The following is a 22,989-nucleotide window of genomic DNA, read 5'->3' on the forward strand; positions in this document are numbered from 1 at the left end:
TCCATTTAACCTGGCTAAATGAGTAATTATCATGCTTTCTTCTTTTTGTTGCCTGAAGAGTTCCAGGATCCGGTGATACATCATGCTGTTGGCTGCTTTGGGCAAATGATTAAAAGGGTTTGATGAATTTCAAACACTATTTGCATTTGGCTACAGTAATTTGTGCTGATAGTAGCTGAAACCACACTCTTAGGGAAACAACGTTCACATCAATGAGCCGTTGGTCTGCAGGGACTCCTGCAAACCAGCACCAGATAATCAAATTACTTTGCAAAGCAGGATTTCAACCTGAGCTGGACAAATGTTATAATTGTCTCCTGGGAGACCAACTTGGTAGGGGGGCGAGCAGAATGAGTATTTGCTGTCAGTATCTTTCCTGAAGCTGGAGTGATCTGAATATTGAGAATTGGGGGGAGGGTAAATTATTGTGAAATCGAGCTAACAGCTCCTACCTGAACTAATTTCACACTCTGAAGCTTGAACTTGAATTTAAAGCTTCCTTTTCAATAGCACTCTGTTTGTTGAGTCACCTACTTTTACATGAAATCTTCTTACTCATCACACATTTTCTCTCCACTCAACAGCAAGGATACAAAAGAAAACAAATATTGCCAGAAGGCCCTCACCTTACCTCAATTGGGGGACACTAATTCATTCCCAATTAAATTAGGAGATTATCTATACAGGCTATTTTGATCAGAAGATCAACAGGTATCCTTTCTAGATGCCAAAACTACGTCAGTTAATGGTATTTATTTGCCAGTGCAACGAAGCACCATCTCTGACTGCCTTCCTGAAGTGGATTTTTTCTTTATAGGAGTTCAATCCCACTGCTGAAAGGTAATTTTAGCTACTTTAATTCACACTTTATTTCATTTGCTCAATCCCCACACTCATAAGTCTGGCCAAGGGATTTCATGTCCACTGATGGGTAAGTTGAGAAGTCTTGCCTCATTTCTTTTGTCACCAATGCAGGGTGGTTCAGTGTTTATTTTGCAGATGTCCCTCCAGTCTTACAGTCAGATCTCTTCCCCTGTTTTACTCCTACACCTAAACAACCAGGATAGTTAAACTACTTTACTTGAAGCAGTATTTTATAAAACTGAGATCTCCAGGTGTAGTTCCCCTCAGTTACGTCCTTCAGTTCATTTGGTGATTTCTCTGAGGGGTTCAGGAGAGAGTTGTAAAATGTAATCTCCACCAAATCTGTGGAAGGGGTTCTTCCAATTTGGCCCAGATGGCAATACCCAAATTACCTTTGTTGGTAATTTGGGCACCTTCTACATAGCAGAGTTTCACACCATTTCCTTATGAGAAGCTAATTCCATCCAGTTGCACAGATGTCTTATTTCCCACAACTAATGACCTTAACTGAGTGATGGAACATATATTGGCGTGTAAATTGAAAGCTTTGTCCGTCAGCTCAGGTCTCTCTTCTTCACTATTCACTGATGCAGTGTCCACATCACAGCAGATGCTGATCTCATCGACAAAGTAATCTACTCCTTAGTTGTACCCTGACTTGTAAACAAGAGCCCCGAGGTTGTTAGGAATCCTCAAGACGGCTGTAAGATTTAGCATTTACAGCAAATCCTGGCAATGGGGCTTTGTGGTCTTGGGACATATCCAAAAAGCTACCAAAGCCACTTCCACTGGGACCTATCAATACAGAGAAGCAATGATTCACAGTTTGGGTATTCTACCCACCATCTCTAGGGCATGCACACTTATATGGACACTATTTGGTTAAGATACCAAACGGTGTCTAAATGACAATTTCATACAAAAGTGACAAAGTACTTGAAGCTTAAAAAAATGGGAAAGATTTGACTGAGTTGTTTTAGACTCTATCCTGATGGTTTTAAGTGGTTCCTGCTCTGATTGGCTGTTAGCTCAATTCCCCAATTTGAGTTCCTATGATTTCTCAAGATGAGATCACTGACTGCTGTGTGCTGCCTTTCAGATACTGATTGGTTAAAAAAAAAAAAAAAAAAAAAAACAAACAAACAAAAAAAAACTTTTGTGAACTTGAGTACAAGCACAGCCTGTGTTTTAAGTTAGCTTTTGTTTTGTTTCTCATACGGTCACCTCATGCATAACCTGAGAAAATGATGATGATAAATCTGCAATTGCTGAGGGAAAATAAGGGTATAAAATGGCAACATGAGAGTTGGTACATCCTGTGTAAACCTGTTTTTAATGTTTTGAGGTGAGTCTTCTGGCGAATCACCTGAAATAATAAATAGTAAAAATGATAAAAAAGAACATGAAAATAAAAAATGACTTTGTTTTAATTTTCTACTATACTAGCTCCTGTGGTCCCCCTCTTTCTACAGCTGGAATATTTCCATTTTGAGTCTGAAACGTGTGATTTAGGTTATCACAGGTGAAGTAAGTCCTCATAGAGTTCAGTTCCTTTAAAGATGTAAATCCAGTATGAGTATCTTATCTTTCTGTAGATAGTTTTTCCATATAGGTAATTTCTCCAGTTGATTCAAAATGAAACATTTTTCAAATATTGTCAAGAGTTTCAATCTTGGACAGTCAGCTTTAGTTTTTTCACATAATCATTATAACAATATTCACATGATTGAAGTTCATACAGAATATTCCACTGTGTTCATGTTTCTTAGTTTTTAATATAGATCTATTGTTTGGTCATAGACTCAGACTGTGCTCTCCATAACCCACTCGGAGCTCTCAAAAGTGGGTTTCTCATCCTCACTGTCGTCGTACTGCAGAAGCATACCGTTAACAGACAGGCTGCGTTTAGTCCAGATGTTACTGATCCTACGTGGCTGACTGCTGCGACACTGCACTGCCCCGACATGCCCCATGTCGAATGAGTGACTCCTCTTGGGTTTATCCTCATGTTGAAACCCAAGTAGACGCCCCAGCATTGTTGTGGACTCAGCCCTCCCAAGTAGGGGTTCTTTGTCAGATGGTGGTGCCACAGCCACTGTCGTCATGGGATTGGCAACAGCAGAGGATGAGGAAACAGAAGCTCCTTGGTGGTCCTTTGCTGCACCCCGTAGCTCTAGCGACGTAAAGGCGCCTAAAAGTTGGTCGAGGTTTTGCCGAGCCTTAGTGCCATGCACATGCCTCCTAAACTTGGTACTTGGCAGGCTGCTGCATTCGCTACTCTGCGCATTATAGCCTGCTCCTCTTCCTGTTTGGCTGTCCAACGAGTTAGAGGACGATGATGACGAAGAAAGGCTACTCTGGAGGGATCCACACTTAAACTCCACCATTTCTTCACGCATAACTACTACTGTGGACTTGACTTGTGGTGGGGCTCCATTGAACCTGTTCACTCCCCCATTTGTCTGGGAGTATGTGTTACTTACAGTGGGTAATTTATTGGTTTGAATCCCACTGGTTACCTTATAGCGCACCATAAGAATGATGATGAAGACCAGCAGAGTCGCAACAATAATGCCACCAATGACCAGAATCATAGTGCCACCCATAAATCCACTGTGCAGAGACTGGCACTGTGGGTAATCTTCTGTGGTGACGAACTGGATACATCCAACAATGTTGGTGGCAGTGAGAGTGGTTGCGGTATCATCCCAGATGGCCAGGACACACAGGTCATACTGCATTCCAGGCACCAGATTGGTGACTATGAAGGCCCGGTGAGTCCTGGGAATCATCCTGAAAGCACAAATGGGAAGATTAAGCGTGACAAAAGTCTTTCCGCAGGGGATCAAAACTGATAAGAATAAACATGCTCATAGCACTTTTGAATTAGACAGAGCATATAAAAGAAATACCAAAGAATAAACATGATATGTAGCATTTTATATGCAGAAAGTAATTTAAAGAGATTACCACTTTTCTTCCACTTTATAACATTTGATTTGAAGGATGCAAATGGTAATGGGATAAAATCTAAATATTCACTTTATGCATATTGTTTGGGTTGCATGCAATTTGTGGTGTGTTTCATTTATCATACCTTACAGTTAATTGGATTATACCAACTGTTTTGGGATGTTTTATTAATTAGACATAAATAATTCTAAGTTACCAAATGGATTCATTCTGAGAAAACAAGCAATTATACTGGATTCCTTTAAGCGGGAATTATAAATAACTATTCTTGTTGATGCTTGAAATGTCTCTTTCTCTCATCTGTTTGATAGTATGATATGCTTTGGATGGTACACCCATCAACTTGTTTGAACTCTGAAGGCACCACTGGGAGTGTTTGTTGCTCAACATAAGTGCCTTGTTATGCAAACTGCAAGTGAACTCATACATTTGCTCTGCTGCCCCTCATGGCCATGATTGATTTTTATTTATCTGAATTCTTAAGTGGAAATCTCAGACAAAGGGGAACATTTGCAAGCAATAAACTTATATTACTTTATCTGATATGAGTTTAGAAACTGGTTTTCATAAGAAGATTTATTCTTGTTCCTGCTCATCCTCGGGCATAAATATGCAATTATAGATACAACATGGTGAACATTAAGAATTAAACAGTAAACGCAGTCTCTAATAATTTATAATTTATCCTCATCAGTCTCTTTCATTGTTTGATGAATTTCAAAATATTTGTTGAAGCATTGCTTTTTCAAAGAAGGGAACCTGGAATTTGATTATGCCATTGCAGCACATTGATTAGTTTTTTTCAGCTATTGTGCTGTAAATATAATATGTTTAAGATCACTGTCCTGTTAAAGAGAATGTTTAATCCAAGCTTCAGATGTCAGAGCAGCAGTTAAATATAAAGTAAAATTAATTATTTAGGTGATTATAAAAGCCTGTCAACAAACATCACATATAGTGTGTTTGCAATTTAAAAACTGACACAAAATTATTTTACGGTACTACTAGCCACCAGGTGAGCGTAAACATTTGCTTCAACATCAAACGTAAATAATGAACTCTTTGACCCTTTTGAGCTACTGCAGCTGCACATTTCTTTTTATTCATTTTGATCTAATGAAAACAGTCCTTTCTGGGAATGCTATAATCCTAAAAACATAATGAATGCAATAGATTTTTGGTCAACAAGTTAATTATGGCTTTTAAATATGCTGCAAAACAATAAAAAGAAACAGGGATGCAATTTAATGTAATTTAAAAGAAAAAAGAAAATGTGGAGAACTGCTTTAGTATTGTCTAGGTCCTCATGAATGCAAATGTAGATGACTCATCCGCTATTGTCACCAGGCAGAAAAAGAGGAAAGCTGGCACAGAATGTTCATGAAAGAGAAGGAAATCAGATAAAAAGCTTATTATTGGATTTGCACAGATGTGAGATGCATCAACTCCGCTTGTGCAAAGTAACATTCTTCATTGCTGTGTTTGGTTATAATCTCAGATTCCCAGCTAAACACCAGTCCTGTGCAGTAATAGCAGAAAATAAATTACCTGATAAGATTTTGAAGAAATTTCCTGTCAATTATTGGAGCTTGGAAGGTGTCACATAAAACTGCTGAGGCTTAGAAAGGTATCTAATTTTCACAATGGCTTGTGCCTTACTATGTGGGCATTCTCTGGAAAGATCTATAAATATTATTTCAGGGTATACTGAATCTGGAAAAAGCTATTTTTCTTCTCCATATGTACCACACCAATTTTTAGCTGAACACTTTGTATTCTATATTTCCAGACAATTATCCATCAGAATTTCTTTTTCCATTTAGCATCTCATCTAAAACAGAATATTGATTTCACAGAGCCCCCAAAGATCTTCTGCTACTGTCGCTAAGGCCCACACTTGTATGGAGTTCAGCAGCTTAAGAGGGATACATTAGAATGAGCTCTATAATCCTTTTTCTTCTTGGGTTTCTAATTAATGGTTCAGGGCAAGGATTTCTCTTTGGATTTCTCAGCATGCAAAAGCTGCATCCCCACAAAACTGTCTGCTTTATGATGAAAAAAAAAGCAACCTAAAACGGATTAAGAATGATGAATGTTGATCTCAGAGTAATGCTTCAGAAGAAATAGTTGTCTCAAGAGCTCTGACAATTAGCAATTAACCCTAATACCTGAACTTATTATGACATTTTGAGGTAAATAAATTATATATCAGTCCTAATTGAGCCCTTTGGTCAGTGAGATTTCAGTTTTATTTTGGAAATAACTGACTGCAGCTTCTCTTACCTGTAAATGAGAACTTCATCATCAGAACAGTTGTACTGAAGCTGGAACATTTTGACCTTTGGGGTTGATTTACTTACAGTCCACTTCACCAAAGCAGAGATGGCAGTAACTTCAGATACAGAAACCACCTTTTCTGGAGGAGGCTTGGGCTCCCCTTTGCCTATCTTAGTAGAGCTTGTGATGTCTGAAAGTCCTGATTTTGGCAGTGTAGTACGATTAGTACTGTTAGTGATATGGGGCAGTTGAATGATTGATAGCTCGATGGAGGCAGTAGACTCCCCTGCGGCGTTGGCAGCAATACAAGTGAAAATGCCATAGTCCTTGGATGTGGTGACTGCTATGTCAAGGGTGCCATTTTCATATACAGTGGCTCTAGAGGAATTGCCAATCAAACGATCATCTGGAGCAACCCAATGCACAGTTGGCATTGGATCTCCAACTGCTTTGCAACGCAAACTAGCTGTTTGGCCCTCCAGCACCAGTAATTTGTGCGTATGTTGAGTGATCAGTGGGGGCTCGCAGACAAATTCCTCCTCACGAACAGACCAAAAGTAGCGCCCCTTTAGACTGGCTGGAGAGGCACATGTTTCCATATCATCCTCACGGTCCAGCCTTCGCAGCCACAGTACCTCACAGTTACAGTGCAGTGGGTTTCCACCGAAGCTCAGAGAGAGTGGAGGTGCATAAGGTGTACTCATTACCATGCTGCTCTGGGACCGTGCAAAGATTGGGTCCGGAGGAAGCTTCTGGAGGCGATTGGATGTCAGATCCAGGCGAGCCAGTTTTTCCAGGTCTGCAAAAGTCCCCTCAGCAATGAAGGCGATGAGGTTATGGTCCAGACTCATCTGATGCAGGTTGACCATCTTACGGATGGCTTCCCAAGGCACACTGCGCAGGTTGTTGTAAGACAAATCCAAATCCTCCAAAGTAAGCAGTAAATCATCAAAAGCTGAATCTGAGATTTGATTTAGTTGATTGTTGTTGAGGATCAGGTGCTGCAGGTTGATCAACCCTCGTAGGTCATCTGCTCCCAGTTCAGTCAACCGGTTGCTGTCAAGGTGCAGTGACCTCAATGTCTCTAGATCAATAAATGAAAAAGGCTGGATGCTTGCGATGGTGTTGCGAGACAAAGTTAGATCCACCAGACCTGTCATGTTGGCAAAGTCCTGAGTGGTGACCTTAAGAATGAAATTGCCTCCCAACCGGAGCTCTACAGTTCTCCGGTCTATGTCCGGTGGAACAAAAAGCAGACCTTTTGAGGGGCACAAGGTCCCCAGAGACTCTGAGAGGTTCTGACAGACGCAGTATTTGGGACATGCATGGACTAATGTCATAGCGGTTCCCAGAATCAGGAGGCAGATGACCACTTTGTCCATGTTACCTCATTTAAAGGAACCTGAAAAAGAAGAAAATAGGAAACTGTTAAGGTTTTGGTATTTTTCACTTGCACAAAATCACTTGTAGTTGGATCATTCTGATTATTATTTTGCAACATAACACAGGGTCGAGTTTCTTAAGGAATTTTACACACTATTGTCATCAAGAGTTTATTTTCTTATTACATAATCACATTACCTATCTTTGTTTCTTTCTTTATCTTTTTGTTTTGACTCACTTTCAGTACTCACCGTTTCTCCATAGCATTTGAACTAATAAAAATAATTCTGGCTAGAAATAGATTGGAGAAGCCGCAGGTGTTCGATGGAATCAGCACGCTTCCATGAACATATTATCAACCCTCACACCTGGCTGAGTCCTCCAAATGAATGGACACCCTTGGCTTCATCTGGTGAACTTTTAATTCCCCAAGATTTGTTTCATTAATTTTGAATATGCTCAAAATTTTAAAATCTATCTTTGTTTTTACCCAAGTAATTTCTACAAATGAAATACTCCTCTTTGGGGTTTTTTTTCTCTGGAATCATGGGCACAATCAGGTTTTTTTTTTTTTTTCCTTTGTGCTAATGTGTATCGGTGAAGCCAATACTGATTGCTTCACATGGATGTTTTTTTTTTTTCTTGGTTTAATTTACAAGACACACTCATGTGTGAACTGTCTTTGAGATTACCATCAGGGTGTGTTCAAGAAGTTCAGGCCATAGAACTAAGCTGAAAAGATGAGTACAAAAACATCAAGACATTCGCTGAGCAACTCGGCTTAATGGTTAAAACTAAAGTTCTGATGTCGCTGTTAGTCAGGTTTTATAATTATGGATCTGTGTTGGTGATAAATTGAGGGATTTCTTTTCCCTGCCATTTGCCGCCTCTCCCATTTATAGAATACATTCCTCTTTTATTTACAGATGTAAATGTAGAGGTATTAGCATGAAAGCACTGTTGTGAGACAAAAGCTCAAAAAAAATTTTGTAAATTGGTGTCTGTATCCCCTCTGTTTTTAGGTTAAAGTATTCACACCCCTTGAATTTCTTCACATTTTGTCACATCGCAATCACAGAAGTTGGCAATCACAGTAAGTTATTGGGATTATATCTGACACAAAGTAACACAATTGTAAAGTTATAAAAATTTGAAAAGTGTGGCATCCATTGTATTTAGTTCTACTTAGTGAACATGGTAAATATTCTTTTACTGCAATTTCAACTGCAAATAATTTGTGATATGATCTCATTAGGGCATGCAATACACATAGTTTTTTTATTACTATTTTTATTATTTTTAACATTCTTGTGTAAAGTCTGTGTTGCACACTTTCCACAAATTATATTGTTTATGTTATTTGCTTGTCTTCACTATGCAGCACTTGTCATAAGTGCAATTAAAACTCTTTTTCCACCTTTTTTATTGAAAACAAATACATTTTCCACTTCTTTAATATTTTTTTTGACTTATATTTCAGAACCCTGAATAAGGAATAAAATCTAAAATATGCAATGCTTTTCAATGGCATACTTACAATTTGCAAATTCCAGAAGAAGGATACTTTTCAATACATATTCATAAGGTAGGCTTGAGAAAGAAATTTAAGTTAATTTAAAGAAGTTAATCCAAAGCTCTTGCTCTAGGTACCCAACAATCCTCCCAAGGTAATTTTAAAGCTACCCATGTTTTTTAACGTAGCTAAAAGAGACCTGAGTAGGTTGAGTAGGTAAAAGCACTTTTCAAAAAAACCTTTGATCCAAGTCTGCCAAACTGCCAGGAGAGGTCAGACATTTTTGAAACATGTAGGACAATATACTTATATGCTGAAGAATTGTACCTATTCAATATATTTAATGGTGAATATTTTAAAAAGTTGAATATCTTCAATCAGTCCGACTTATTTGTCTATTATATACTTATCTGAATCTTTGACCTTTACGTTTTGGATCAATCACTTTTATTCCAGCTCTGCCTGGGTATTTATTTTTGTGACACCCCAACATTATCACTGCCTCCCTATTAGCCTCCTTTAAAAACTCCCTGGACTTTAAAAACTTGATTCCACCCCCTGTGCCACAGTCCACCCAGCTTGGATGCAATGCAATCAAAGCGGCATGCAGCTGATATTAATACAGGGACCTACTGAGGAAACCTATGTGGCAAGTTTGCTCCAACACTGACACAACTATTCTTGACTTTGGTCCCAACGTTGTTAAACATGTGCAACATCAGTGCAATGATTTATTGGACATAAATTTTGTTTTCATCACAAATGCAATATATTCATCACAATGCACAATCCTGCAATTCTCAAGATTTAAAAACAAAAATGGTAATATAAGTGGTGAAATATGTCAGTAAACACGTTTGACATTTTTTTGTTTTATTTGATGGCCAATTTATAATTCACAATGGTAATGTCTGACAAGTTTTTGCAAACTCTAGGTAAAAGCCACAGTCATTGGGTGGGTAATAATAAACTACATGTGCCTTAAAAGCGCGAAAGTCAAAGTATTTCCAGCTGTTGGTGAGAGCTGAACAAGTCCAGTTGGCTTCTTTAAAAACACTTATGTTGTTTACTGTGAGGCTACACTCGATCATAACCTGACCTTTTCTCTCTAAGCTGCCACATGTTACTGAATCATCATATAAAAATTCAAAGAGCTCTGCTGAAACCGTATGAAATTCTCTGTAGAATGGTTTCATTTCATCCATATTTTTGCAGACTTGATGCATACGGTTCTGATCTTCTCAGCACTCTGTAGCTAATCCCCACAAGGCTTCACAGCGAGAACTGTCAGCAATGACGGACAGTTTCTCTCACGGACCTGTTTTAATGGACGGTATCTAGAAGCGCAGACTAAAAAGCCCCTGAAATAGCTTCTTTATTCCAGTTCACAACTCCCTTTTTTCCTCTGAACGGGGACAAGTGAAGCAAGAAATCATTTTGAAAAACAGTAGAAACTGCAGATCTAAAAGTAGAGCCAGCTGAATCTCAGTAATATTAATGATAATGAAATCAGAAATACACCCTGTAGAACGTGCTCTGTTTGTGGTTGCCAATCAATAAAAAAATTGGTAAACATAAAGTCAAACTGACCTGCCAGAGATGCAAAAGGTTCAGCTGTGAGGAGATGAGAGTCATGGACAGCATTTAAGGCCTTTAACTATTTACCTTCTGCCTGCTCTGAATTGTAATAAAACACAACTGCTGCTCAAATACCAAGAGGCTATACAATCCCAAGCTATATTACAGTAATTAAATGGTTGGATTCATTTAAACGGTTTTTAAGCATTTGTAGAAATGTTACATTTCATCTTTGTTAAAGCTTAACTTCTTATTTACAGGGTTTGTGCCCACTATGGAAAGGTAAATGTTATTATTATTATTATTATTATTATTTTTTTTTTTTTTTTATTTTTAAAATAGAGCTTGAAAGTGTTCTTCATTGTCAGGCTTTATGTCTATTTCCAAGGTAAAAAAAAAAAAAAAAAAAACTATCCACCCATTAGTTAATAAGCAGTCTATCCATTCATAAGTTCATACATCCTCCTGTCCATCATGCATCCATTTGTCATTGCATCCACCATCCTATGATCTGGTCATCATTTACACATCTGTTCATCAATTCATCTGACAAACAATTAATTTATTTGTCTCCCCATCCATCCATCCATGCATGCATATATATTTATAGACCTATGTAGAAATACATTTCAATATTAATAATAAAAGAAATTACAAACTAATATAAATTGTCAAAAACTAAAATATAAAGAAAACTTAAGCGTTTTTTATTCTGACTTTTTTTTTTCAAGTCCTTGTCGCATATATTTGCCTTGCAGTCACTTGAAGAAACAGTAGCTGATGGAGATCAATATATTTTTGTGCATTTCCAGAAAGTGAGCATGAATTTATGGATCTAATTTCCTGCCAGGAGCAACAAAGCAGACACATTTCTGATTATCATCTGATCAGATTGCGCCTGTGAGTACATATTAACCTAAAAAATAGATTTATATACCACATGTTTTACTTTAGGTGTGACTGTCAGTTGCTAAATGAAAATTAATAAATATTAATAATATAATATCAATAGTGCTTTTCTTTGTGGTCAACTGCATAAGATTGGATTTTAAAAAAAATCTACCACAATGAAGTCTGTAATTCTTGAAGAAGACAAAATAAGGAGAATGGTGTGAAGTTGGCTCGCCTGCTGATTTAAACATGGAAACAAAAATGCAACTCGGCTGGAGACCTTGTACATAAAGCAGCTACAGTAATAAACAGTTTATCCTCTGATAGTTTTTATATAATTTAATCAGTTACACATGTCAAATTGAGCAACATGTATTGGTAAAAAGTTATCACAGTGTTGTACTTAAAAATGCAAAAAAATTACATTATCTGTTTGTATCAAGTTTTAATTATGTATCCATTTGTCATCTCTGGCTTTATAGTTGACATACTGACCATGTGTTCATTTCATATTCGTTATAGGGAGTGTTTCATTTCTGCTTTGACAACATCAGCCTTTGTTTTGCTACTGCTCTTGAAATATCTCTGGCTTTGAAAGGGAAAAAAAAAAAGTAAGGTCAAAACTCCTTCCAGAAATAGAAATAGTTGAGAATCATGTGGATTTTCTGTACTGTTATAGAATCGTAATCTATCGTTGGTTGAATGGTTGAGTAGCTTCAACCATTCGCTGTATAGGAGAAGACATGCATTTAAATGTTGCAGGAAATCCCTCCAGGATTAGACACATCTAAATTGGTTAGTGAAGATAATTCTTTATGAAGTAACCTAACAACAACCAAAGGTTTGGCTTGATTGAGAAATTGTTTGAAGGTTTTGATTAACCCCTCAATTGGCTCTGAGACCAAACTATATTTTGCTTCAATTGAAAAGTTCTAATTATTTAAGCTTTGTTTTCAAGTAGGGACAAATCCAAGATTTAAAGTGAATAAGACAGCAAAGGAAATGAGTAAGAAAGTGTCTTGCTTCTTATGGTTGAACTGAGGATCCATCTTTCAAAACAGAAATTAAGCCATAAGCTGACATCCACATATTTTGTCAGTTCTTACACAGCACACTTAAGATGCCATGAAAGACTCCTTGAGTTCCAGAGGTTCATCAAGAGACATTTGTCAACCCAGAGTACTAATTATGCAGCACGAAAGAAAAATTTTCTGGAAAAATAAAACACACATGCCCTGACAGTCTCTTCTGGACATCTGTCCAGAGAAAAGCTGCCAACCATTTTGAAAAAAAAAAAAAAATCAGCTGCAACTCCCAGGCAATGATAGTGGAACAACATTTGGGATTACAGGAAGACAAAAGGTCACTCTTTCAAGAGAACAACATTATTTATACATGGAGCTGACAGGCTTTTTCTTGTCTGTGACTGTCAAAGCAAGTGAGAAGTCAAAGGAAAAAGAAGCAGGCTGTCAAACTCAATCTCCAGAGTTAATCTCCACCGACCTAACACGCAGGCTGAATGAGAGATATACGAAACGTGGTGTCCATCCCTAGGTTACAGGTTAGTTTAACTTAGTAAAAATAACTTTTATATTTTGGTGTTGTGTTGTTCTTTTAGCAACCTTCGTAATGTGAATCCCATAAATCTCATTATTTTCATTAGAATGATTTTTAAGAAACAAGTCTGTACAAATAAGTATCCCCAACCTGATTTAGGAATGTATTGTTATATTCTCTATTTCCATTGTGTGTAAATGACATGAATCATTGTACCCAAGGCCTCTCCGTAAGAAATATCTATTTAAGGAAAAAATATATACAGAAATGCCTCTTTCCCTAAGTTTATTGACAATTTCAACATGCTACTTACTGTCTGTTGTTGGAATTTGCTTTCTTTATAAATTTCACAACAGCATTAATGTAGGGTAGCTATATTTTAAATCCAAAAAAAGGACACACCAGTGAAAGACTTTCACATGTCAACAAATACAAAATAATTAGAAATAAATTGAAGGGGTGCACAATATATTGGTGTCAACATCTGTATCAGCTGGTTTTGGTCATATTCTAGCACATTGGATGCAGTCAGATAAGTAAAATTAGGCTGACACGAGCAACTAGCACTTATTATTTTCATTTTCTTGCCATTTGTGTTTGTGTTTGGAAGGGGAAAGTGAGGTACTTTGGCTTGTATTTGTTTTGTTATGTGCCTGTGACAGTGATGCAGCAAAGGATTATGGGATGTTTTAACAGAGAAGCAATGTAAACAATGTGATCACTTTTCAACACTGTCAAAAGGAATCATATAAGCTTATAACAAATACTAAATAGTGTTTAAAAACTGGCATAATGCCAGTGTGCCAGTTTTTGCCAATATCAGAATTGGCAAAAATGGTCATACTTGTGCATCCCCTATAATTACTCTTCTGTATGTATGTTTTACTTAAGTCAAACTGGACAAAACATACACAAATCTTAAATTACATTCAATGTAATAGAAATAATAAAAAAGCAGCAGTCTCATAAAGTCACTTCAAAAAATGTGTATATTCCAGACTTTAGTTTTTGTCTTCATTCTCCTTTGCCAGGTGTGTGCACTATGCAACTCATTTGTTGTGACCAGGATGTTATGAAGGAAATTTATTTTCCCATTAAAGCTACACTTGCATTTTGTAAACATCAGCAGAAGTGCTGGCACACAACTTGTGCTGTCTGTTCTGTCTATGAGCAGATAAAACCACCCACTTGGCAGCAGCTGAAGACAAAGAAGAATGTGACATGAAAGAAAGGCTGTCCATGCATTACACCGGGCGATATAAGTATACCCACTGGTCCCCTGGAAAACGATGAAACCCTAGACATTTTCATCAATCAAATAAAGCCCCTGGATGCCCTGGACAGAAAGTGACAAGTAGACATGTCCGGGGAAAATGATGGTTGGTCACCCACCCTAATTTATTGACACTAAAGCAGTTTTCACACTAGAGTCTTATGGTGGTCATATTGAAGATTAACACATGAACAACCAAGCAAAACAAAAAACTAAATCAATCAATCTCATCTCTACAGAAAAAAAAAGTATGAAAAAAGAAAAATGACCAAACACAACAGTGACTTATCTTTTTATTTTTATTAATTTAAACCCTGTTAGTAATCAAAACTATTGCTCCACTCTGTTAATTAGGATATCTGTCAATTTTAATAGAGATAATAGTAATAGTAACATAATAATAATAAATATGACGTCAGTATGGCCTTAGTATCAAGAAAGGAGTTTTCAGTATTTGACAACATATAATAAAAAATAAACAAAATAACAGCAAACAAATCAGCTAAATAGAGATAATTGTCAGGTGGTCATACATCATGTTGAAGGGAATATTTCTCATGCAGCCTTTTTATTACTTTAATCTGATGATTTAAGATGTTGAAACTAAAGTGCCTCAAATTGAAAGCTGCTGCTTTGAGTGACAGAAGCGAGCGTAAATCAAAATGTCTGCTTTTTGGCAAGGTGCCAGAACAGCTTTTCTTTTCTTTTTTTTATGTGTTGTGAGTATAGGTCTCTTACGTAAGCGTAACCTTCATATGAACATGACTTCTGCAGCTGTTTTGCCATCTGTTTTACAAAACTCCAACTGTTCTGTAGGTAGTGCTGGCCCTGAGAGAGAGGACAGTAATCCTGATGGCTTCTTCTTCCCTTTCTGCAGCAACAAATCGCTCCATTGTTGAAATTCAAGGATTTAATGCAGACAGGTCACTCCGCAGTCTGCTGAACACTTTAGACCCCAATTCATGCTCAAGAAGCATTTCTCTGTTTTCCTTTCACTGTAGAATTGTTTCTTTTGTGACACTTTGGTTTGTTATTTTTGACTTTTCTGTCCTTTTCATATCATTTGATTTTTCTTTATACAGTGCCTTGCATAACTTTTGTCCTTTGATTTTGCCACATTTGAATCGCAAGCTGCACGATATTCCGTTTGGATTTTATGTCATAACCACACCCTATTACAGTATATCTGTCAACATTTTAAAGATCTCAAATGTTGCCCTGCGTTTGAGAATGATGCTTCTCCCTCTTTTTCAGCATGATGAGGGTTTGTTTAGAGTGATGTAAAGAGTTAGTCATCTACTTCACATGTTTTTTTTTTGGTATAATCTGACCCAACAATCTTCTACATGCCTTTCGAGTCATTTACATCTAAAACATACAGGATAGTGGTCTCTGAAGACCAGTATTGGGAACCACTGATCTACATGGCTGGCAGAATACTGTAAATAGGATATATTTTGCCTTTCTTTTGAATACTTTTCCATACAGAGATGCTAGAGCCCTACTGCAGCTCATCCAGTTACCATTGCTGCTTCTCTGATTAAAGCTGTTCTTGTGCAGGTGAGCGCCTTCCCTGTTGTGCCATACTCTCTGGATTTTGGACAATGGACAGAACAGAGCTCTGTGAGGTGTTGAAAGATTGGGTTATTGTTTTATGACCTGGCCCGGCTTTTAATCTCTTCACTTCTCTGACCTCCTTGCTGTGTTCCTTGGACTTCATGGAGTTGTTTGTTCACTCATAACCACTTAGATCACCTAACAGCTGAATAAATCATTAGAATTGATTAGAAGTTGTTTTCACTTGATTTTATTTAGTCACTTATCAGATTGAAGAAGGCTAAAAAATCATATGCAGGTTACACTGTAAGTATTTTGTTGCAGGGAAAAAAAATAGCAGTAATTTTTAGGTTCGAAAGTCTACTTGATAGTCTTTATTTCTCTCTGGAGACATTACTTTATTTGTTTCACTCTTTAAGTTACCCTTTATCGCAAAGGATTTAGTTTTCTGGTTCATGTGTTTATTTTCTGCCCGTCCCTTGATCCCAGAAGCATCCCTTGGAATTTCAGGTCGGTCACACCTTGCCTGTATGTGTGTCGTTTCCAAGCATTTTGAGAGCATTTCACAATTGCCTTTATGTTGGTTTGTCATATACATTCAGATTACCACATGGAAGTTTGTGTTTTTAACATGTATGTCCTCCCATTAGAAGGAAACTTAAAAAGGGAGGAATTTTCACTACATGCCCATTGGAGAAACATATTTTTAACATTTTCTATGCATTTTAACTTTTGCAGAGATAAAATGCAGTAACTCAACAAAAGTACATTTAAGTAAAGGCAAAATAATGAAACAAAAAATGCCACCTAGTCTCCAAGCACACTTCTGAGAGGACAGACAAAAGTGGACTCAGTTGCATTACATCCCTCTCCCTCTCTCTGCTCTGCAATTTGATAAAACAAGTCAGGATGACAGCTAAACCTGCAAGTGTTGTGCACAAACCACTGATGCCGCCTTGCATCATTTGTGGGTGCTGACACTGAAAATGGTGACAGCAGCTTTCTCTGTGCACATATAAAGTTGCCCCAAGACAGAATATAAATGATGGACTTAAGGTCTTTCTGTTTCTTTTTTCCGAACATGAATTATTACATTCTGACATCTTTTTAAAGCCAATCTGAATAGATTGACACATTTTGAAATCAGAAAGCGTCAATCAAATGCCAGCGCTGCTTAAATTTAATAATTGGTCATAAAAATCGGTGGCATTAAATGCCACCAATCATTTGTATTAACTGCCAACAAGACTTGCATCTTGATAGTGACTGGAATCATGCCAAATGTTCTTTGGGAACCTTTCAGAGGTGAGCTTGTTGATATGGCTTGAATCATTGGCTTACAGCATAACCCAAGCGAGAATGAGAATGTCAGAAAATGAAAAGTGGGCATTAACCTTAAGGACTTTGTGGTCCAGAGGAGAATTCAAAGCTTGAGCTACACCACATCATTAATGTTCTGAAGACAACCACCATGTGTGACAAGATGGTCTCTTTTGTGCTGGTTTTTAGGCTAAGATAATACAGGCTTTGTGTTCTTTTTGGTTATGGTATCTTGCAGCTTTGGAGCGTTTTAATATACAGTTACTGTAAGTGATCTTGGTACAGTTGATTTAGTTTACACTGCAATGTATTCACATCAAGACAAATGCATCTCACTGAGGAGAAAAACTACCACAGTTGGTTTCAAATGTCCAATACACCTCAGGTGTGAAAATATCCTTAAAAATGACTTTGTCTTCTTTCTTTTTTGACTGACAAATGTTTTGTTTCTTGAATGTCTTTTTAGATTGAGGCCTAATGTCTTGATTTTTTGCCTACTTCATTTTTTAAAAGTGGATGTCTGGGTGTGGCTGGTGAAGTCAGAATAAAAATGTAAATAGTTAATCCATAAATTAAAAGGGAATTAGTTTTAATAGCCTGAAATCTGAAAAAAACGTTTTGCATTTCTCCAAGGTTAGGAATGCACAATTGGCATTGGCTAGTTAATACATTTTCAACAAATTGGTATTAGTTTGATGAATGAGATAGGGAGGGCCGATATTAACAAGTCATATTTATCTCCATCTTGTTTGCTGTTTGTGGATGTATTTTGGATGGGCATGTGATGGTGATGATGAAGCACGGAACTGAGGCATGTTTAACTAAAGACAAGTAATGTCAGCCACATGGTCATTTTTTACTGCATCGAAGAGGTAAGGTAGTATGAGAACAATTTCGGTCAGCAAAATTAATATCAGAGAAGAGCCCACATTCTAATATAACTACAAGTTATTTCTTTCTGATATTGAAATTTGTTTGATCTCAAAACACTGAAGTTTGTCAAAGAAGGAAGTCTGAAGAAGTCATGTGTAATTTGAGTATTGTGTTAAGCACACCCTTATTTTCAACTCGAATAGAGGAGCTTCTGGACTTCAGCTCTGAGATTTCAGGAAAGCTGAGGACAATGAGCAACAATGTCGGTGGTTGAAGGACGGCCTGTTTAAACTTCAGGTTATTTGGCAAAGTTTCTTTTTGCATGTCTTGATCCTTTAGTGTTTGAGTTTATGTGCTCCCACATTCTCTGGGTGATGTAATCCTGCTGAAGAAGCCCAAATTCTCACCATGCTTAACCTTGTCAGAAAACAAACAAACAACAACAAAAAAAAGAACTCCCCCAGTGCTGAGTTCATTTTTCTCAAACTTCATAGAAGCCAGAGAGTTTTTAGCTGGTAAACACGATTTCTCTGAAAGAGTCTTATGGCGTCTGCAGTTTTTCGAGTTGTGATAAGGTTTGCACTTTTAAACAAGGCAAAAATGAAGGGAACTGTTTTGTGGGGCTTGAGGAGAGGTTTTAACGGGAGAATCAAACATTTCTGTTTTCTGAGGTCACACTCAGAATTTAATCCTTTACTCAGTCTACATCAGGGGCTTTAAAAATGCAGCAGCAGTGACTCAGCTGTGGGCTACAACATAAGCCTTTCTTTTTTAAAGCACTGATTTGTTTACATTTTGGGAAACTTGCACCTTTAACAGTTTACATAATTTCTCATTAACTGCTTTGGATTTTATTATTGCTGTGAATGAATCATGAATAATTCACGTGGATGTTAAAAGCAGAAATCTCAAGTGACCATGACTTTCAGAAGATAAATGCTTCTATGCGATTAAATTTGTCTGAGTTGTGTCTGTCAATAACATATCCAGAACCTTGAAAATCACTACAACCACTTTTTTACATTTTGAAATTAGTAAATGGACAATTTTTTATTTTATTTTTATTTTATTTGTCATAAACCAAAACAAAGAATTATATAATTGAATAGTGAAAGATGGATGGTTTTCAGTTTTTTGTAACAAAGGTGTGAAATGTGCCTTTGCACTTGCGAACATTTATCATAGCTGCAAGTCAGTGGCGTGCGGTGCGGCACGAAGCTGGTGAGGCACTGACTTAATCATAATAAGATATACAAATGTAGACCACCTGCATGTAGTTGTTTACATAAGGAAATTTTGTGCATGTGGACAACGCTGGAGGGCAAAGAGACTATTCTTTTACATGTCATCCTTGGCTGCGCGGCCGCGCTAGGATAATTCCGTTAAATCAATGAAACTTGGACATTTAGGTATTATTAATTCCGTGCTGTGCACCACAGCAAAGGGAAAAATTGTTGAAGAACAACTCAAAACCACATCTTTCTCACTGTTTGCATTGGCCAGGCTACACACAGACTCGTCGCCATAGCTACTTACCTCAATGCCCCTCAAAACCACTGAAATGTTTCCCACACAAAGAGCAGCACATTCAGTCTGTTGCAGTAGCATGGTTTTAGGCGTAATGTTTATTTTGCAATTATTAATAAGTTATTGCTCTGGTACAAGGAGAAAACTATTGCTGCACTTGACTTTACTGTATAGCTAGCTCACTGTTACTGTATCTTACTCTGCAGTTGTGCAGAGTAACTCATGATTAGCTCATGATCCAATGTCTTGGATCATGAGCGCCCCCTGCCATGAGGCAGCAAAGCTACCTGCCTCACCTTGAATCTGTTCTCTGCTGTTTCTGATCGCTCCTCAGCACACAAAACACTTTACACACACAGTTGGTGACAAAAAACACTGTACATTATATACATAAACTAAATTATGGAATATCAGTTCATATATTAAATGCTTTTTAACCATTTTATTGATGATGTACAGACACCAATAAAATACTCATGCTCTCAAAATGCTCTCAAAATGTTCACGAGAGGTTTCGCAATCCCAGGTGAGGCTCAACTCGCTGCTGCCTCACCACCTGCGCTTCTGAGCATTTGAATGGGAAAATGCGAAAATTCAGCGATTTTGAAGAAAACATAATCAAAATTGATTAAGCTAAATATATAAAAAACATACTTTACAGTACAAACCTCAACTCAATTTATATATGGGTCGAGAATTAAATTTAAATTTAAATCGAGAATTACATTTTCTCACATTTTTTTTCCAAACAGCTCAGCTCAGCTCAGCTGGCGGCATCTTTGAACAGTCATTTTAAAGGCTATTTATCTTTGGTCCGTACTTTGACAAGGCTACTCTAACAAATTAATATGTTTTGCGCCAGAACTCTGTATGTTTATGTTCACTCTCCTGCTGGAACAGCAGCAGCTTTCCTTCCAATGTTGCACTATATTTGCATCAAAGATTATTCCTCTCACCCCAACAGGTTTGCTCAAAAATAACAAGTATTTTTAAAGAGAAGAACTTTGCCAGAAGGCCATCTTTATTTTATTTTTTATCTTCATTAATCATACAGGTCAACGCCTCAAAGGCCATGGGTCTTTTTTTTTTCCTCTCTGGATGTCAGCTTTGTGCAGCTGACATTCAAAAGCAAACACTGAGTAATCAGAGGGAAATCACAAATCCTTCTTGTTATTTGATAAAAGCTCCTGTTGTATAGTCAGTAAATGAATGGCAGAGTAACAGATGGGGATTTAACATAAGCCACATGGTTTCTGACAGCAATAAAAATAAAACCAGTCCAGGGAATAAAATAAAAAAGTGACCTAATTAACCTTTAGCTAATTTCCTGATTGTGAGATGTTTTACTGTTTTGTGCATACATTTCATTATGATATTTTGAAATTGAATATATAAACCCAAAAATTAACACTAATATAAAAACAGCCAATATGGAGTTTTCTAGTGGGCATTTAACCTGAGTTAGCCTTGTTTAATCTGAGAATCTAAATGTCTGTATTTTGAGGTAAAGTTTAATCATCTGAGCAGAGCATGTTGTGTTACATTGTCAGCAAAACTGCAGAAAATATGAGCCAAGGGGGTTTTCAAATGATTTCTACAGATGGAGAATTACCGGTTTTATTTTCTTAACCACCACTATAACAACGTGGGCAATTCAAGCCACCTGGAGCTTGTCACTTTGTGACTCATTGATTATTGTTCCACAAATGCATAAGCTTACGCTCAGTTCTAAATGTTATCTTGGTTTTTATACATTTCTTTTTACACTTTAGCTTATCAGGTGTGTAGAAGGAGCAAAAAGGTGTAAATGTTCCTGGAATTACACATTTGTTTCAATTTCCGTTATTTTTCACAGCAAAAGGATCCAAAAACACTCCTTTTTTTAAAAACAGCACGTGAGTACCATGTGCTTTTGGGCCCTCTGGACAAGACAAAGCATTATGCAAGTACAAGCAATTTACCATTTATGATTTGATAAACCTTTAGGCTGCATTCTTGCTTTCCTTGTGATTGCTTTTTGATCATTATTTTGTACATATTTCCTAATTGTTGGTTATGGATATAACCAGCATTAGCTACAAGTCTAAAAACAGTTATAGGGAACGTTGCTTACGAAATCCATCTATTCTACTGACTTTTGCTGTTTCAGCCTACTTTCTCTTTTTGTTGTGACTTGGCATTCATTTTCGTAAATAAACCTAAAATTTATTTTACAGTTAAAAATGTAGGATTTCATAATTCTCTAACTTTTCTTACAGTCCAATTCATTTTATCTTATGGTGGCAGACTGACTCCTCATAACTCAGCTAAATCTCTGCTCCTTTTGAGATGTGGTTTGGGAATAAAAATATAAGAACCAAGCCAGACTGAGTGAGCTCTCTGTGCATGGTCGGACGTCTCCCACACAGCTCCGTTTGAAGCTGCGTACATCGTTCCAGTTGTGGATTCGCTGCTGCATCCATCATACAACACTCCTCACACCTCCCGAGGCAAGGCGCAGGCTGTGCACTATCTCAGACATAAATGGGTAACTGACAAGCCGCACTGCCCACGCCTCATGTCTTTACTCTCTTCATCCAGCCAAAGAGTCTCCCCTCCTCGCCCTCCATATATCTGGTTCATTTAATATTTAGTTGGCCCCCTGCCATGCACATCACATCATCAGTCCGACCTGCTGAACTTTCTGGCCAGAACCTCTGAATCTTTCAAGCATGAGATGCAGCAAAAGGTGAGGGTATTCAGGGTCAGGGGTGATCGTCTTTGTGCATTTGTTTTTCTAAACAGCTCATCTTAGCTTGAGCTCTTGTTTACAAGGAATGAAGAATAAGAATCAGCTTTTAAATTCAACATCTGAATATAAATTCAATGTGTGTTTTATAAAGTTGAGAAATACGACTTTTAAGTGGAAATATAAATGTCGTCATGCCATGATGGAAAGATATCAGCTATTGTTGGTGCCAATCAATCTTGATCTTTGACCAATTTGAATTTTAGAATTGTATAGTTATGAAGCAGGAAATGTTTACGACAATGTTCACAAAAATCCTACCAAATGCACCCCTCTGCCAATTAACATGTTGTAGGCTCAAGTCAAGGACAAGACAACTAGAAAAAAGACAGGAAAAAAAAGCCCTGTTTGTAATCACTGCCAGGAGAAACCCTGACCCTTTAGACAGTTATAGGAGCAGGACTTTGATTTGATAGATGCATTTAATAAAGCCACCTGACAATTTTAACAATACACTTCACTTGAAGTCGAGATGTTTGACTACTAATCCATCATGTAAAGAACAGTTGTGGTGGGGTGATGATTTGGTTTTGTTTTGCAGCTACAGACCTGGAGCCCCTTGCGCTCGTTGAATCACAAAGGCATCAGAGGATAAAGTTCTCTCCATACAAGTAT

General features: G+C 37.3%; 1 protein-coding gene across 1 annotated transcript in view; it reads right to left on the minus strand.

The window, feature by feature from the left end:
- Positions 1-2,023: 2,023 nt before the first annotated feature.
- Positions 2,024-22,989, minus strand: part of LOC129365386 (leucine-rich repeat and fibronectin type-III domain-containing protein 2) — a 120,501-nt gene continuing 99,535 nt past the window's right edge. The window contains exons 5-6 of the mRNA XM_055038558.1: positions 6,121-7,516; positions 2,024-3,657 (exon numbers count right to left, since the gene is read on the minus strand). Of these exons, the coding sequence (XP_054894533.1) occupies positions 2,667-3,657; positions 6,121-7,496 (2,367 nt within the window). The 5' untranslated portion in view covers positions 7,497-7,516 and the 3' untranslated portion in view covers positions 2,024-2,666. The remainder of the gene's footprint in view (positions 3,658-6,120; positions 7,517-22,989) is intronic.

The sequence above is a fragment of the Poeciliopsis prolifica genome, unplaced genomic scaffold (genome assembly GCF_027474105.1).
Source record: "Poeciliopsis prolifica strain line A6 unplaced genomic scaffold, Auburn_PproV2 SCAFFOLD013, whole genome shotgun sequence".
NCBI lineage: Eukaryota > Metazoa > Chordata > Actinopteri > Cyprinodontiformes > Poeciliidae > Poeciliopsis > Poeciliopsis prolifica.